Here is a 16,118-nt window from a genome sequence, read left to right as displayed (position 1 = left end):
CCGTCACCTGGCAGGACCCCAGGGCTTGGCACACCCCACACCCTCCTCTCTGTCTCTCCTGGTCCTGCCTTTTAGTCAGGAATGGATGAGGGCTGGTTGCTGTGAGGTCTAATCCACCGTGTTCTGCCCTTATTTTGGGGTCAGAGTTGGTCAAACTTTTTTTCATGTGAAAGTCTTGAGAGTTTTCCAGAAGAGACACTGTTTCTGTTTAGGTGTGCCCAGCAATCAGTGCTTTGTTAGGAAGTGTACGCGAACCTGTAGAAGAGTTGTTTTTGTTGTTGAATTTCTGCTGTTGTGCTTTCCTTCACTGGAAACCAAGTTTCTCCGCAGATGGGGGAGATACAAGGACGGGCTGACTTAGAAGTCAGTCGCAGGGGATCGGGCTTTCTAAGTGTGGAACAAAGTGAATCTGCGTGTTTTTGCATGCTGTACCTTGGATAAGGCAGCAGGCTTTTCCGTCTCAAGTTTAACATATCTTACTGGCAGTTTCCACAATTAGGCTCTTTAAAATTTCCTCATGAAGAAGCAGTTGTGAGAACTGTCTTTGAGCGCCTGGATAAAACACATCAGCTCTTATTGGTGTCTATTGGAGGGAGGGAGGAAAATAGAAGACCATTTCATGTTGGGCTGTGCACCACACCTTTATGAATACGGAAGGAACCGTCTGTTCCTAGTCACCAGTAAAAGGGGAAAACAACAGCATTTAATTTAGAGCATTGAGGCTTCCCTCGTGTTCCAGAAAATTGGGTCCATTTGTGTAACATTGAAGAAGTGATTTGCGGTTTATTGTGTTAGAAACACACCCCGAGTTTGGATCCAGGGAGTCTGGCTTGTTTTCTTTTTTCCTTCCCTCCTGGGCGCCAGCAGGTGGCTCCCTTTCTCCAGAATTCCTTGGTGGTCTGGCATGGTGCAGCAGAGTGGCCGGCTGGGGTGTCCCAGACACGGCAGCACTGTGGCCTTGCCGGCCGCCTCTTCCCCTCTCTCCTCCTCGGGGTGCTGTAGGTGCCTCCCGCCTCCTTTCACCCAGAAACTGTACGTAAAGAAGGAAACGTGTGTGCTTTGGGAGTCACTTAGGGTAACCCAGAAGCTGCGAGCCCCTGTCTGCCACTGGATCCTGGTCTCACTGCTGTGACAGTCTGCGGGAGGGCGGCGCCAGGTGGGGGTGGGCTGCGGGGAGGTGGCACTGAGTCCAGCACAGCTGGCCCGGAGGGGAGTTCTGCTCTGGCCCTGAGAACACATGGGGACTCGCAGGCCTGCACCGAGCTAAGCACTAACAGCCATGCTGTGAGCAGTGCCCATACGCTGCAGGTTTCCCCTGCAAAAGAAAATTTAACCGAGTTGGGCTTGCTCAAATTTGCATTATCATTGGAATAACCGCAGATGGTAAACAATTCTCATGTCCCTCCATCAGGCGCTGTAGGCGTGTGGTTGACGGTTTGAGAATGGAAGGAGTCAGATGCGGAGGGCGGAGGCCCAGTTAGGGGTCGGAGGGAAGCTCTCAACCTCCTCTACCTCGTCCGGGCCGTGTGACTGTGGAGGTCCTTCTGCTTGGGTCGGGTTCCCCATCCACACGGGGAGGGCGGGGTCCTGCCAGTGTGAGACCTGGGTGGGAGTCTGCCTGGGGGCACTTTGTGATCGCAGCAGACGGCTCCTCTCCTTCCTCCAGAATCGAGCGGGTGATGGACAACAACACCACGGTGAAGATGGTGCCCATCAAGATCGTGCATTCGGAGAGCCAGCCCGAGAGGGAGAGCCGCCAGAGCCTGGCGCGCCCTGCCGAGCTGCCCGCCCTGCCCAGCGGGCTGGAGAAAGACCAGATCAAGACGCTGAGCACATCTGAGCAGTTCTACTCCCGCTTCTGCGTGTACACACGGCAGGGTGCCGAGCCTGAGCCCCCCGGCGCCCGGGCGCCCCCCGAGAAAGACGGCTGTGCCTCCCCGCCTGGGCTCAGCTATGTTAAGGCCAAAGAGAAGACCGTGGAGGACCTGAAGTCGGAGGAGCTGGCCAGGGAGATCGTGGGGAAGGATAAGTCCCTGGCCGATATCCTGGACCCCAGCGTGAAAATAAAAACCGCCATGGACCTGATGGAAGGAATCTTCCCCAAAGACGAGCACCTCCTGGAAGAAGCTCAGCAGCGGAGGAAGCTGCTCCCCAAAATTCCGTCCCCAAGAACCACAGAGGAGCGGTAAGTAGAGGCTGCCTTCCCAACTGCGCGACGCCGCCCAGCCTCTCACAGGCTTATAAAGGGAGGAGGCGTGTCTGTCTGTTTTCATAATTGCGTTTAGGGGAGACAGATTTTCATATGGGCTCCCCGGTACTTAGCATTTATTGGCTTTTTTTTTTTTTTTTTTTTTTGAGCCTCCTAAAAGAGAAGCTAAGGGTTGATGGCCCCATCCCTGGGGATGATGACTTTGGGGACCAGCAAAGGCGTGAAAATACACGCTGCAGCCCACCAGGCTTTTGTGGTAGGCTGCGCTGTTTATCACGATGCCCACAGGTCTCCTTGGTTCTCAGCGGGGGGCATTGTCTGTCCCAGGGGACAGTTGGCAATGTCACCCTGGGGGAAGGTGCTCCTGGCACCTGGTGGGTGGGGCCCAGGGACGCTGCCGAACACAGTGCATGGAGTGGCCTCCCCACAGAGTCCTCCAGCCCCCCGTGGATGTGTCCACAGTGCTGACGTGACAGCCGTGTCCTAACAGGAGCGAAGGCCTGGATTGAGCATGTGTTTCTTCACAAATTGGTTTCCTAAAAATTTATGTATAGTTTGTTTATATCTGAACAAAAAAATTGGCGTTACTTATTTTTGTGAATAACACGTTCAGCCCCGTCCTTCAGTCATTTGACCCCAAAGGCATGCTCTGTCGCACAACTGTCGCTCGAGGGCATACGGTGGAGGCTGTGACATGCGACAGGGAAGGAGAAACGGGAGATGGGACTCTGGTGAGAGGAGCCCACGTGGCTGCTGGTGGAAAGGTGCGAGGGGACGGCATTTGTAGATACCGTCACCCCTCTGTGTCCCCGTCCACCCCAGGCTCCCGGTGGGAATTTTTAGACATTCCTGCTCACTCAAGTTTTTTGCCCTTTTTAAAAACTACATTCCACAGGCTTAATGAATATCTATTTGGTGAGGTGGTTTTTAAAGTTTTAAATTCATCACCTACTCGTTTGTGTCCCTCTGGCTGTCTCGTGTCCCTGGCTGGTGGCCTTCCACTAGCGCCCACATTGACTTGTCACCACCCAGGGAGTGGGACTGGGGCTTGGTCTGTGCGTATGGTCGCAGCTAACTGAAGTGCCACCATCTTCACACAGGAAAGAGGAGCCGCGTGCGCCTGCGGCTGTGTCCCTGGCCACCAATTCTACCTACTACAGCACCTCGGCGCCCAAGGCGGAGCTGCTCATCAAGATGAAGGACCTGCAGGAGCAGCAGGAGCCGGAGGAGGACTCGGGGAGCGATGTGGACCACGACCTATCTGTGAAGAAGGTAGGCGGGCGCGTGGTGCTGGGACCACACAGTCTGTCCCAGCACTGACCCTGCACCCCGAGTCTGAGGGCATTGGTGTTTGGCTTTCACGCAGGACAGTGAAGTTTACGGCAATATTACTGTGCTGTTGCTGGTTGATTTTATGTTCCAATCTTGGGCCTGTCCACAGGGTCTCTTTGCTGTCTTTTTCTACTACTAAGATCCGATGCCAGATTAGTTTAAACGGGCACCAACCATTCTCTTTAAGTTGAACTGATATGTCCCCTCTACCCCAACTAAAATTTAGGGGACTTAATTGTGTGACTGTCAACAAGTCACCTGTCCTCTTTGAATGGCAAGTTCAAATCTTTATAACCAGATGATCATAAACCCAGCAGCGGATCTAAAAGTTCCTTGTCAAACGAAAGGCATTATTCATTCAGCTCCCATAAACTTGCCCCAGGCCCTGGAGGATCTAGCAGTGGACAACAGAATAGAGCCCTTTTCTGAGGGAGCCTCCCTTACAGGAGTGGTGGACTGCAGCCGCAAAAGCAAATATACAACGCAGGGTCAGGAAACTGCAGCCTGTGGGCTCTGGCCCACTCCTTGCTTTTGTAAATAAAGTTTTATTGAAACACAGCTACATCCATTCATTTACATATGGTCTGTGGTGGCTTTTGCACTACAGCAGCAGAGTTGAGGAGTTGCTCAACTGCAGTGACTGTATGGTCTGCAGAGTCTTAAGATATTTACTCTCTGGCCCCTGATAGAAAACATTGACCAACCCTTGATGTAATATGGTTGGGCAATAAGAACATTAAAACAGCGTGAACGGATAGAGAGAGACAAAGGCATGTGATAGAGGAGGGGCTCTGGGGAGGTGGTGACTAAGCAGAGATCTGGAGTGCTGTGAGGGGCAGGCCTGTGAACGGTGTGCCGGCGGGGAGGCCGGCAAGTGCAGAAGACCTGGGCTGGGACGCTGCTGGCATGTATGAGAAGCAGCAGAGGCCAGTGGCTGGAGCTGTGTGGACAGCGAGGGAGTTGAGATGAGGTTAGAGCAGGACTCAGGCACAGGTTATGGGTGGCCATGGTGGTCACAGTAGGGCTATTCCTATCAGTGCTGATGTCATTACTCCTCTGTTAGCTTTAAATCTTCATGGCGCATCGGCAAGCCAGACCTGTGACATCTGGGCAATTGCCAGCCTTATACAAAAAGGACGTAGCATAAAGGGATGTAGCATAAAGGGATGAAGGTATTGCCAAAGAAAGTCAGGGTCAGAGGATTGCATGTGTTGTTTATCCCAGAGCCTTGAGTTTGCCTTAAATAGTCAGCACTGGGGAAAGAAAAGGAGGGATCCAGCATTCGGTGAGTGTTTGCTATGGACATAGCATTTTGAAAAGAGTTTTCATAAAAAATGATATTTTTTTTGAGACAGGGTCTTGCTCTGTTGCCCAGGCTGGAGTATAGTGATGTCATCATAGCTCACTGCAACCTCAAACTCCTGGCCTCAAGTGATCCTCCCACCTTGGCCTCTCAAAGTGCCAGGATTATAGGCGTGAGCCACCACACCCGGCTTGAGTTTTCTTTTTTTTTTTTGACATGACCTTTGCAAACAATTATGTTGAGAGTCTCCTTGTATTATTAGCAATTTAAAATATACCACTGATTGATTTCAATTATGATAGACACATTCTGTAGGAAATATTATGACATACATAAAGGAGAATTATTTTCAATTTGGCAAACAACTTTTTGGTTCAAGGGATTAAAAAGGGAAATGAAAAGTAAAGGTTTGGGTCTTGGGGCTTTTAGAGACGCTCTGGCTGGCTCAGGGTACCATTTGCTTTATTCTGGTTTCGTGTTCCTTTTTGAAAAAAAAAACCCAGAATCCAAAACATTTTCAGTTTTTTCTCATAAAACCAGAAAAATTGTACTATTTGGACCATTTTAATTTAGGCCACACCCTAGCTATAGAGGACTACATTCGTCCCAAGGGTGCCTTTGTTTTTCTTGCGTTCGTGAATTTTAGAAGCAGCGTACCTTGATCCTGCTGCCTTCGTTCGCCTGGCCCTCTGTCCCTCTGCTTTGGGGGCTCGAGACCCCGGGATGCTGCCTTCCCAGCAGTGACGGCTTTGGGACTGAATGGGTCACTGTGAGTGTGAGGCAGACTGAACCTCCTCGGCCAGGGAGATGGGTTGGGCAGTTGCACCCTAGCTGCAAATCCTGTCAATCACAGTTCTCTGTGGGGCCTGGGACTCAGTGGGTCCTACTTTTCTGCTTGATTTATTTGACAGACCGGCCACCACTGCACGCTTTTCTCCCTTCCTCCCAGCAGCCAGTCTAGGAGGGCTAAATATGTTTTTATGCCTGCGGCAGCTCAGGCAGACGAGGCCCAGATTGAGTTGTGAGGATTCTTCAGGAGAAACCAAGTTTGCGATCTTTTCCAATCCAGCCTTTTCCCTGGAACCAAGAAGTGGGTGCAAAGGGCGGAAAGATTTTGTTTCCCCCACAGAATGGAACAGAGGTGGGCGCCTCGGAAGGTACCAGGTGGAGGAAGGGAACGGCCCAGGGTTCGATCCCCGCTACCCCGAGCCTCAGCCCAGCCCAATGGAGAGGCGAGAGGTGGCGGTGCACCCGGCCTGCGCTGCAGCCAGCTCCTGCCTGAGCCTCCCGGAATCGCACATGCTGCCGCAGATAGCAGGTGGGCTTGCTGGGCAGTGGACAGAGCAGCCCGCAGTGGTGACGCCTTCAGCACCCTGGGTGGTGCCGGTACCCACTGATGTGTGTGCTGCCCGGGGCCAGGGCTCCTCTCACAATCTTTGAAAGCCAAAGTGTGCACTTTGTATAATGGCCCTTTAACAAAAACAGGGAAAGGGACACAGAGCTTCCATGCTCTCCCCAAGTACACCACCTCCAAAAACCTCCAAGGTTTCAGCTCTCTGGAAGCTCTCTGAACCCTCGGGCCCTTTATGGAGACTTTATCGGATAGGCGTGATTGACAGCCATATGGAAATGGGACTGGACAGAAGGGCTGTGATCCAGCACTGACAGACTGAGTGGGAAACCCAGCGAGGCCTGTCTTTTCGGGTTTTCCCTGGCCTGTGTGCAGCATCCTTCCTCCCAGGCACAGGGCAGGACCCTCTCCAAACTCGGGGTCTTTTGACTCAAATTCAGAAGGGCCGGGGAAAGGAGGGGCAGGAGAAGGAGAGAGAGAGACAGAGACTGTTTTCTGAGGCCTGAAGCACCCAACATTATAACAAGGGTGTGGGAGTTACAAGCCAGGAACCCTGGATGAGAACCAGTATGTACACATCATAATATCACAGGTAGGTACACAGACACACACTGAGAGAAAACATATACAAAATCTAGACACATACATTTTTTTAAATCCTAAGAAAAGAGTATGTCTTGACATCCTGAGCTGAAAGAGCAGAGCAGTTTATAAATTCCACGTGGTCCGTCTTAAGAGAAGAGCCGTGCCGATTAGCCGGCGGTGGGAAGGGTGTCCTGTAAAACTCTCACCGTGTGAATGCGCGCGGGGCTGGGAGTGCTGATCAACCCGAAAGCAGCTGGCACCGGGAGCAGGCACCCTGCTGGGGGTGCACACTTCCCGGCTGTGGGCTTGTGTTGCAGACACGAATGCTGGGTGGAGGTTCCCCGTAGGAGCATCGGTGTGACACGGAGGCCTGTAACAGGAAGCGTGGTTCCCCGCGCCAGCGGCTCAGGTGTTTCTGCGGCTGTGGGTTGACTCGCCCTAACACGCAGCGAGATAGTCACTCTTACCGGACTGCGGTTTACGGCGTCAGGGCAGCCGCTTCTCATCCCACCCCCCACTGTCGGTGCTGACTGGTGCTCACGGGCACTTACTGGACTCACACACCGGGCTGAGCACTTTCCACACTGTCGTCTCCCTCTTCCTCGTCCAGTCCCAGAGCTGTGGCTGCTGCCGCCAGTTTCGCTCTGGGACACCGTGTCCTGGCGAGCTGCAGAGAGACGCTCACGTCCTGCCTGTCGGGTGTGTGCCTCCGCTGTGCTGAGCTCAGCGGGCTCCCCATGGGGTCAGTCTGAAAACGGCCCCAGCGGAGGGGTAACGGCACTGATGATTTCCAAGTATGCTCTTTGCGTAAAGTAGTGTTGCTCGTTATGACAAAGTGAGTGTTAAAATCCCACTTGAACTTTCCTGTGCACGTGAACTGTCTGTTCTTCGTTTTGGTCGTGCACCTGCGCACTCCCGCGGCTTTCAGTGCTCTCACCTTATGCTGCCAGGGGACCCAGGGGAGCCGTGGTGGTGGATGTAAGCCTGATTTAGCGGAGCGTGTCTCACGCAGGGCGGTGGCAGTGGGAGTTCTCAGAAGGCAGCATGTCACTCTCCTCCGAGCTGTTGCTGCTTCATGCCTCACCCCGTGCGGGCCAGCACCCGGGACGCATGCGTGCCGTGGGTGGCTTCAGTGGCAGAAAGACAGCCATGGCCACAAGCAGGGGGATTTTCCAGGGCACAACTTACTTGCTGTGCTCCTTTGGAAGCACCCTTGTAATCTTTCTCAAATATGTGGTGATGGAGGAGGAGGAGGGAGGATCAACTTTCAAATCAGACCATATGGTGCCACTTCTCTTCAGGATGGTGGCTGACTTAAAGGGTTCATACTTTTCATTTTTATGTTTGCTCTTTAAAATTTAATCTTTTAGGCTGGGCTCAGTGGCTCACGCCTGTAATTCCAACACTGCGGGAGGCCAAGGTGGGAGGATCACTTGGGGCCAGGAATTAAAGGCCAGCCTGGGCAACATAGTGAGACCCCATCTCTAAAAAAAATTTAAAAATTAGCTGGATGTGGTGGTGGCGAGCGCCTGTAGTCACAGCTACTCGAGAGGCTGAGGCAGGAAGATTGCGTGAGCCCAGGAGCTTGAGGTTGTAGTGAGCTATGATGATGCCACTGCACTCTAGCTGGGGTGACAGAGCAAGACTCTGTACCAAAAAAAATAATAATAATAATTAATCTTTTAAAGGGCTGGTGGGAGGGTGCGTGGAGAGTTAGTGTTTAATAGTTACACAGTTTCAGTCTAGGAGGATGACAGTTCTGGAGACGAGTGGTGGTGATGGTGGCACAGCAGTGTGAATGCCCTTCATGTCACAGAAATGTATGCTGAAAACAGTTAAGATGGTGACTCTCATGTGTATTTTGCCATAGTAAAAAAAAATAGTCATTTATTTGCATTTTGGTCAAGTTGAAGTCGGTATGTATAGTAAAAGACTGTCTTTTAAGTTCATTGGAATCCTTCTATGTATTTTAATTTTTAATTGCTATTTATATGCAGAGGTCACTTTGTAATTGTGGGACTCAGTATGGGACATAAGACTCAGTCATTTCTCTCTGTGTAAGTCTTTAAACCGGAAACTTCCAAAGGATGGAGTCCAGAGCATCACATAGTCCTGGGAGTCCTTCCAGAGGTAGGGGTTGACGTGGCATCAGCAGCCCCAACTCTGGTGTCGTCTAGTAGGACATCAGCAAAACGAGAATAGGTTTCTTTTGTTTCATTTTTAAATGCCAATAATTTAAGCAGAAGTCATTCTCCTTCCCCTAGTCCCATAAATCCTCTATTATTTGCCGATGCAGAAGCAAGCTTTCCCCCCGGTGGGCTGAATCCCACCCAGAGCGCGAGCGCTGAGGGGCGGGGCAGACCTGACCACCTGACCGTGTTTCCGTGCTGTCCTGTGCCCAACAGCAGGAGCTCATCGAGAGCATCAGCCGCAAGCTGCAAGTGCTCCGGGAGGCCCGGGAGAGCCTGCTGGAGGATGTTCAGGCCAACACCGCGCTGGGGGCCGAGGTGGAGGCCATCGTGAAGGGTGTCTGCAAGCCCAGCGAGTTTGACAAGTTCCGGATGTTCATCGGGGACCTGGACAAAGTGGTGAACCTGCTGCTGTCGCTGTCAGGCCGCCTGGCCCGGGTGGAAAATGCCCTCAATAATTTGGACGACAGCGCTTCTCCTGGTGATCGGGTATATGCAAACACGCCTGACCTGGACACGGCGGGGTGGGGGGCCGCGGGAAGGCTGTCCTGGGGTGTTGCAGAAGTCAGCTCCACAGTGTCCTCGCGGCCTGTCCGCCGCCCGGTGCAAGATGCTATCGAAACGTCCTGTGTGCATGCCACTCCCTGTGCTTCCTTCTGATGGGGGGAAGGTGCTCGCGGGGTCTCCGGCAGAGCTGTGGCTGCCTCTTGATGTCTTTTCAGATACTCCTGCTGGTCATTACTAATAATGGTCCCCTCCTGGAAAATAGTCTTTTTTCTGTTCTTTTTTAACTTTAACCACGTGTAAGTCCCTGGCAGAGCTTGCCCACCCCCTGACAGATCGTAAGTCCTGGATAACGGGTGGTATTCCACTGCTGCTGTTGCTGTGATGTAGCAAAGCGCTCTCGAAAGAATCAGAGGGCTTGGGCCACTTTCCCCCCTTTCTAAGGTGTGTGACTTTTGAGACATCGCTCAGTAGGTCTTTCAGTTTTTTTACATACGAAATAAGGGAAATAATATCTACCTCATAGGTCAAATATCAGTAAAACATCAGGTTTCCTCCTTTGCACATAACAGGCCTTCGAAATGATCTTTATCATCCATAAAACATCTTAACTTCTCTCAAGGGGAGCAAAGTGCCCTTCCCCTTGCCCTGGGTGAAGGTGGTCTGTGGCTGCACAGAGGGACCTCCTTGTACTTGGCTTTGAGGCACGGCCATCTGCTCTTGCCGAGTCCCTAGTAACTCTGTCACTGAGCCCACTATAGAAGGTGTAGGACAGTGACCACGGTTTGCACCCACTTTCTCTTTGGGCTATGTTTGTATTCTATGTTGCTCTTTTTGCCATCTTGTCCAAATTTATCTGAAAGAATTTAGGAAAATAACATGAACAAGAAAGAGGGACTGATTTACACATTATTGGAAAGTTAAATTCTCAGGCATAGATTTAATTGAAAAAATGGAGTCATCTTGGCAACTGCTGGCTGGGCTCACCTTCCATCCCTCTTGCCCTCCCTCTTTGTGGAATTGACAAAGGATTCTTTGGAATTGAGGGGAGAGGAAAGGAATACCCCTCTTAGGGTACATGCTCGTGGTCCCCTAGGTACTGGAGCCCACACTCCCTCCCCAGGGGCCAGTGACAGAGTGCAGGGCCCGCTGAGAAGGTTCTACCCTTGGGGCGGTCCACGGTGGGCTGCTCTTCCTCGTAGCTGTGCGCAGTCGACGCGGCTGCACCTTCCTGACCTGAAGGGCACCCCCGGTGGCCACGTCCAGGTGCAGCACAGTGGCCTGGGTGACCAGTGCAGCGAGCACTGTACTCGCATCTGTGCCAGGCAGCCGGGGCATGAAGAGGCTAAGGTTTTCAGAGACAGATGCTGATGAGTTAAAAGATGTGGAGGCAGGTTGCAGAAGGCTTCCTTTGTCTTTTTGACTAGAACATGGACACATGGTCTGACATAGACACGGGGCCTCCTCCCCACGCCTCCCATGCCAGCGGCTTCTAGGTTCCCATGAGCCTGGCTGACTTCAGCACCCTGAACCACATTTCTAGAACCTTCAATGTGTGCCCCCTTTGTTTGGAATTGATTTGCTTTGCCTTGCCTCTTGCCTCTGTGTCACACACGCCTGAGAAGCAGGGTGTTCCACACGAGCGGGCAGGGTACTCTGAAAGATGGTGTGGTCACAGCACGTCATGGAAGCCGCACAGCAAGGGCAGGCTCCGTTGGCAGCCCTGTGTCACGACAGTGGCAACAGCTTCTCTCTGCTGCACCCTCTCTGTGTGTCTGGCGTTTGGCAAAGGGCCCCAGCATCCTCCGATGCCCACCTGTGGCCACTGGTGAGCGTCGTGCAGCATTGCAGAGCGGCACAGCAACAGAGTGGCTGTTCCGGTGCCCGGATAAGAGTCAGGGACTCACACCTCCATCCTCCAGCCTACATTCCTCTCGTCCTCTCCTAGTTTTCATTCAAGTCGGAGTCTGTAGGGAAACGAGGTGCGTGTTCTTCCAGCAGAGAGAACGACTGTGAGGGCGGTGTTTGGGGAAGGGGTTGTCAGTGTTCCCCAGAGCAGGACCCTCGTGCGGAGCGCGGGAAGCGATGGCTGCTGCCCGTCCGCGGTCCTGCCTCGCGTGTCCTGGTCTGCAGATACACTCGCGGGCTTCTTCGCCTTCTGCCCGGAGGGTTGAGAAATCCTGCCCCGGGATTTCTTTAGAGTTTCCCCTTTGCCAGTTTCCTCACAGTGTTGGCATGGAAAGGGCATTGGTGCCAGTAGGGTCCCTGAGTCTGAGGCTCCTTTTGAGCATCTCCGAGTTCTGTCATTTTACTCCCTTGGTGACGCTTCTGCTCACCACTGTTTCTGTTAGCCGTCCAGGTAAGTGGGAAGAGATTGAGGTGCAGACAATGGAAGGAAACCCAGACAGGCCCAGGGGCGGCTTTCGGGAGGGCTGGACTGGAGCCTGCCACAGCCACCAGGCTCGTGCCACCTGCTTCCCGAAGATTTCTGTGTAGATCCCTTCGGGTCTGTGGTGGCATCAGGGTTTCCACTGACAATCTGATGGGCAGCCACGGGGCTAGCCCCCAAAGGCGCCGGCGTTTTCGAGGGTGGCCAGAGCCCCTGCTTTCGTGCCGTTGCTCATGGGCTTGTTTCTCTCTCTCGACAGCAATCCCTGCTCGAGAAGCAGAGAGTGCTCGTCCAGCAGCACGAGGACGCCAAGGAACTCAAGGAGAACCTGGACCGCAGGGAGCGCGTCGTCCTGGACATCCTGGCCAGCTATCTCGGCGAGGAGAGCCTGGCGGACTACGAGCACTTTGTGAAGATGAAGTCCGCGCTCATCATCGAGCAGCGGGAGCTGGAAGACAAAATACACCTCGGGGAAGAGCAGCTGAAGTGCTTGTTTGACAGCCTTCAGCCGGAAAGAGGCAAATAAGAGGTCCGTCCCCAGCAGAGGCTAAACGTGGGGCTGCCGAGCCCCGTCCCCAAGGATGCCAGTGAAAACCCAACCTGTGTTTATATCCTGGAGAGAGACTCCTCCTTTAGCAAAGGGGCTATATTAGAAAAGCAATAACTCTGTGTTTGTTTGGGATGATTTATTTAATTTTTTAGTTTCCTTTTGAACACTGAGCAGAGTGGCTCACTGTCAGCTGTGTTCCTTTAAACGTAAGCACACCTGCCGCCAGGCGCTGTTGGCCAGGGAGCTCCCTCCCGCCGTGCTGGCGCGGGCTGGGCCGGTGGTGCACGCGAGCCGTCCTTTTCCGTGGTAAAGCCGCCGCTCGCCCGTCTTCAGATGCTGAACCAGCCGCCTGGGAAGCCACCAGTGTGTCATTAGGTGCATGAGAGGGGAGGCCCTGGCACGTGTCTTCTCCTCGGATTCGTCGGGGCATGGACTGCCGTGTTTTGTCCCTGCTTGTTAATGGTGTGAGCATTCGTCGTCTGTCATGTATGATGTTCTCTGACCCAGCAAAAATGATGATGGTGATGATGATAACTTATTAACATTTGGAAGGATGAATAGTTTTCTAGTGGTTAAAAACCAACTGTGAAATGAACAACCTACGTCTTGGGTTCCCTCATTCTAGGATTAAAATCGCCACTTAAAGAAATAACGTGCATGCTTTAAAACACACGCAAAAAGCCAACAAGTGGCTTTAGTCCAGAATTCTCACTCGACATCACAGTTTGGATGATGTTTTCCTGCAAAGCAAATTACTTGGTTAAAAGTATGTCCGGTGATCATATGGTTGTTATCTGTTTCCCAAGACCCAGAATATTTTTAAGTGACTGCACCCCACCCAGAGCATTTTTTCGTATGAGTGTGGTCGTGAATGATAATTGGCTACTTTGCTCTTTTTGCCTCCTTCAGTCAGTTACCACGAGGGCCACATTCCGTGTACTGTAAGACCCCTTCCTCCAGTTTTTCAGAGGTCCCATGGACTATACAACTAAAGTTGACCTTTTTCTGCCACAGAGTTTAAAGGTTCTGTGCCCTTTTTATTGGTTGAAATGGCAAGATTCTAAAGAGAGCCTTTTTCTTTTTTAAAAAAAAGCACTGTCTTGCTGTCAGTTTCCAATTGACAGGTCACAGATTGGGAGGAAATGTTTGCAAATCCTGTATCTGCCAAAGGATTTGTATCCAAGATTTATAAAGAACTCTCAAAACGCAACAGTAAGGAAACAAACAGCCTAATTAAAAAGTGGGCAAAAGACTTGAATAGACACTTCACCAAAGAGGATGTATGCACGGCAAATAAGCACATGAAAAGATGTTCATCCGTTGATAGCTTGGTCGTAACTTACGTATTTTTATCTAATAATTGTAGATTTGGTGTATTTCTTCGAAAACTGTTCCTCTACTTAAATGCATGGTCAGTGGTGAGTGACTTTCCGATCGAGGCCTTCATGTGTAGGTGATATTAGGGCGTTTGTTCAGTCAGGGGCCATTTAAATCCTCATTTCCCCTTATTCCCACGAAACAAGTTGTCCAGCAGGGTAGAGTTCCCTTTGTCAGCGGTGCCCACAGCCTCACCAAAGCGCACAGACACGTACAGACACACACACGTCTTAAGGCCTGGAGTCCGCACTGGCCGAGCCGGCGTTGCGGAGCCGGACCGCACAGGCGCTGCGTCGGCGTCCATGCCTCTGCGGGGCCGCGTCCACGCCGGCAGGCTCTGGCAACGCAGGCGGTGAGTACACCGCCTTTCTGGCAGCCTGCCAGTGTCGAAAGGATAAATGTCTTTCCGGCAGTGTTTATTCCTGTTAAATCAAGCCCTCGCTACCTTGAAACATCCCTGTTCTGCCGATGAAGCGTCCTCCTCCCCACATGGCGGTCACTGGCTGTGAACGTTGGTCAGAGGTGAAGCTGGCCGTCCACCAGCCTCCACTTTGTCCTCGGAGAGACAGCCCGGGTCATAGCAGAGTACTTCATTTGACAAAGCTTTCACCTGTCATTCTCCCCCCTCAAATACAGTATTGTGGTCGTTTTGATGATACACGTGTAAAATGTGAATAATCAAATTTGTGTGTTTGTACCCAGGCTTTTGATGTCTTTTTAGGACTTCCTCTTCTACATAGCAATATATAATGCTCGAGTACCCTTTTAGCAAAGCACATGTAATGACAGCTGTCTTGTGCGTCCCCCCTGTTTGCCTCTTGAGTGTCTGGTTGGCAGGGACCCAAAGATTCTAGTGAGTCTGTGTCTAACTCTGTATATACTTGCACATGAGAACAATCTGGTGCTAATGGTCAGCTCTTGGCATTCTTAGGTGGTGGCTGTCCCCACTCGCCCTCCGTTGTGGCGCAGCTGTAGATGCCCTGCCGAGCGGGCTGTTGCCCGCGGCCTGCGCGCCCGTCAGCCCACCATGGCAGATGTGTACAGATTTCGTGCTCGACGCTTACCACTTACCTATCGCCAGATCAGCCTGCTTGACTTTAACAAAATAAATAGTCTCTTCAAGTGAATGGAGCGTGTCTTTGATTTACCTGTGTTACAGGTTTTTGAAAAAAAGAATCCGAGTATCCTCGCCATATGTCAGATTCTCATCTTCAACCATTTGAGTAAACCGTGGCATTGGTTATATGTGTGTAATTTATTTGTGCCAGTCTAAGGCCAGTGAGAGTGTAGTCAGGAAAAGGTCGGGGACACAGGTCATGCCAGTTAGCTGTTGCCCCAATAGTGCTGTGGAACAAATGGCTGTAAAATCTCAGCAGCACTCAGTGTGAGGAAGTACTCAGCCCATGGACTTGTCTGTCTGCGGCTGAGCCAGGCAGGGCTCTGTGCCGTGCACCCCTCTTCTTCCTCCTGGGACCAGCAGTCTGGCCTGGGTGTGTCCACAGCAGGTGCACAAGAGAACGAGCCCAGTGACGGGGGTGCTGGTCACAGCTTTAATCCTATGTCACCTGCTGACCTGTTGGCAAAGCACATCACGTGGCCAAATCCAGCACCGCAGGGTGTGGACCAGGCTCCACCTCTTCAGTGGAAGGACCCGTAAAGTCACACGGCAGAGGGTGGCTACAGGGAGGTGTGAAGGGTGGGCGTCACTGAGGGTTTCCCCCAACAGTGTCTGCTCACATGGGGTGGCCCCAAAGCACCCAGGACACAGAGCCAGGTTGCCTGGAGCAAAGCCACCTCTGTCACTTCTGTGCTGTGTGGTGGTGAGCACGTGACCTAGCTTCCGTGAGCCCAGTTTCCTCTCAGGGGTTGACACGTGTTCATGCGCTTAAAGCCCCTGCCTGGCTCCGAGCAGGCGTCACTGCCCCGCGCAGGGGTGGGGAACCTGCAGCCTTCTGATTTCAACATTGTGCTTTTTTAAGCACCGAAGGAGGCAAGAAAAGCTTCATCTGTCTCTGCTGCACCCCTTTGAATAAAAGGATTTGTTCTGTACAATTTGGCTTCAGTCAAAAGGCCGCACTTAAGAGCAGGAAGGCCACAGGTAGCCTTAAGGCCGCAGGTCCCCCACCTGCAGATGAACGCCATTCTCATCATTCTATCTCAAGCTGGAGGAGTGGCCGTCCGTGCCTCGGAGCAGACCTGCCGGAACCGCCAGACAGAGGCAGTCGGCTTCTTCTGGTTGGTGGGATGAGAAATGCTTCTGTGACGGAGCAGAGTTGTGACACCCGAAGGTCAGGCCACTGGACTTGTGGGAAGACACTTTCTAAGGAAA

At 52.2% G+C, this 16,118-nt stretch overlaps 1 protein-coding gene across 2 annotated transcripts in view; it reads left to right on the top strand.

Moving 5' to 3' along the window:
• Nucleotides 1-12,503, top strand: part of SHROOM2 (shroom family member 2) — a 132,271-nt gene extending 119,768 nt beyond the window's left edge. The window contains exons 7-10 of one of the 2 annotated variants that reach the window (XM_045538431.1): nucleotides 1,667-2,185; nucleotides 3,310-3,481; nucleotides 9,186-9,458; nucleotides 12,122-12,503. In XM_045538431.1, coding sequence (XP_045394387.1) covers nucleotides 1,667-2,185; nucleotides 3,310-3,481; nucleotides 9,186-9,458; nucleotides 12,122-12,388 — 1,231 coding nt within the window. In that variant the 3' untranslated portion in view covers nucleotides 12,389-12,503. The remainder of the gene's footprint in view (nucleotides 1-1,666; nucleotides 2,186-3,309; nucleotides 3,482-9,185; nucleotides 9,459-12,121) is intronic. The other variant, XM_045538432.1, reaches the window with a different exon arrangement.
• Nucleotides 12,504-16,118: the final 3,615 nt, after the last annotated feature.

This window comes from Lemur catta, chromosome X (genome assembly GCF_020740605.2).
Source record: "Lemur catta isolate mLemCat1 chromosome X, mLemCat1.pri, whole genome shotgun sequence".
Classification (NCBI taxonomy): Eukaryota; Metazoa; Chordata; class Mammalia; order Primates; family Lemuridae; genus Lemur; species Lemur catta.
This window is presented reverse-complemented; position numbering and strand designations above follow the sequence as displayed.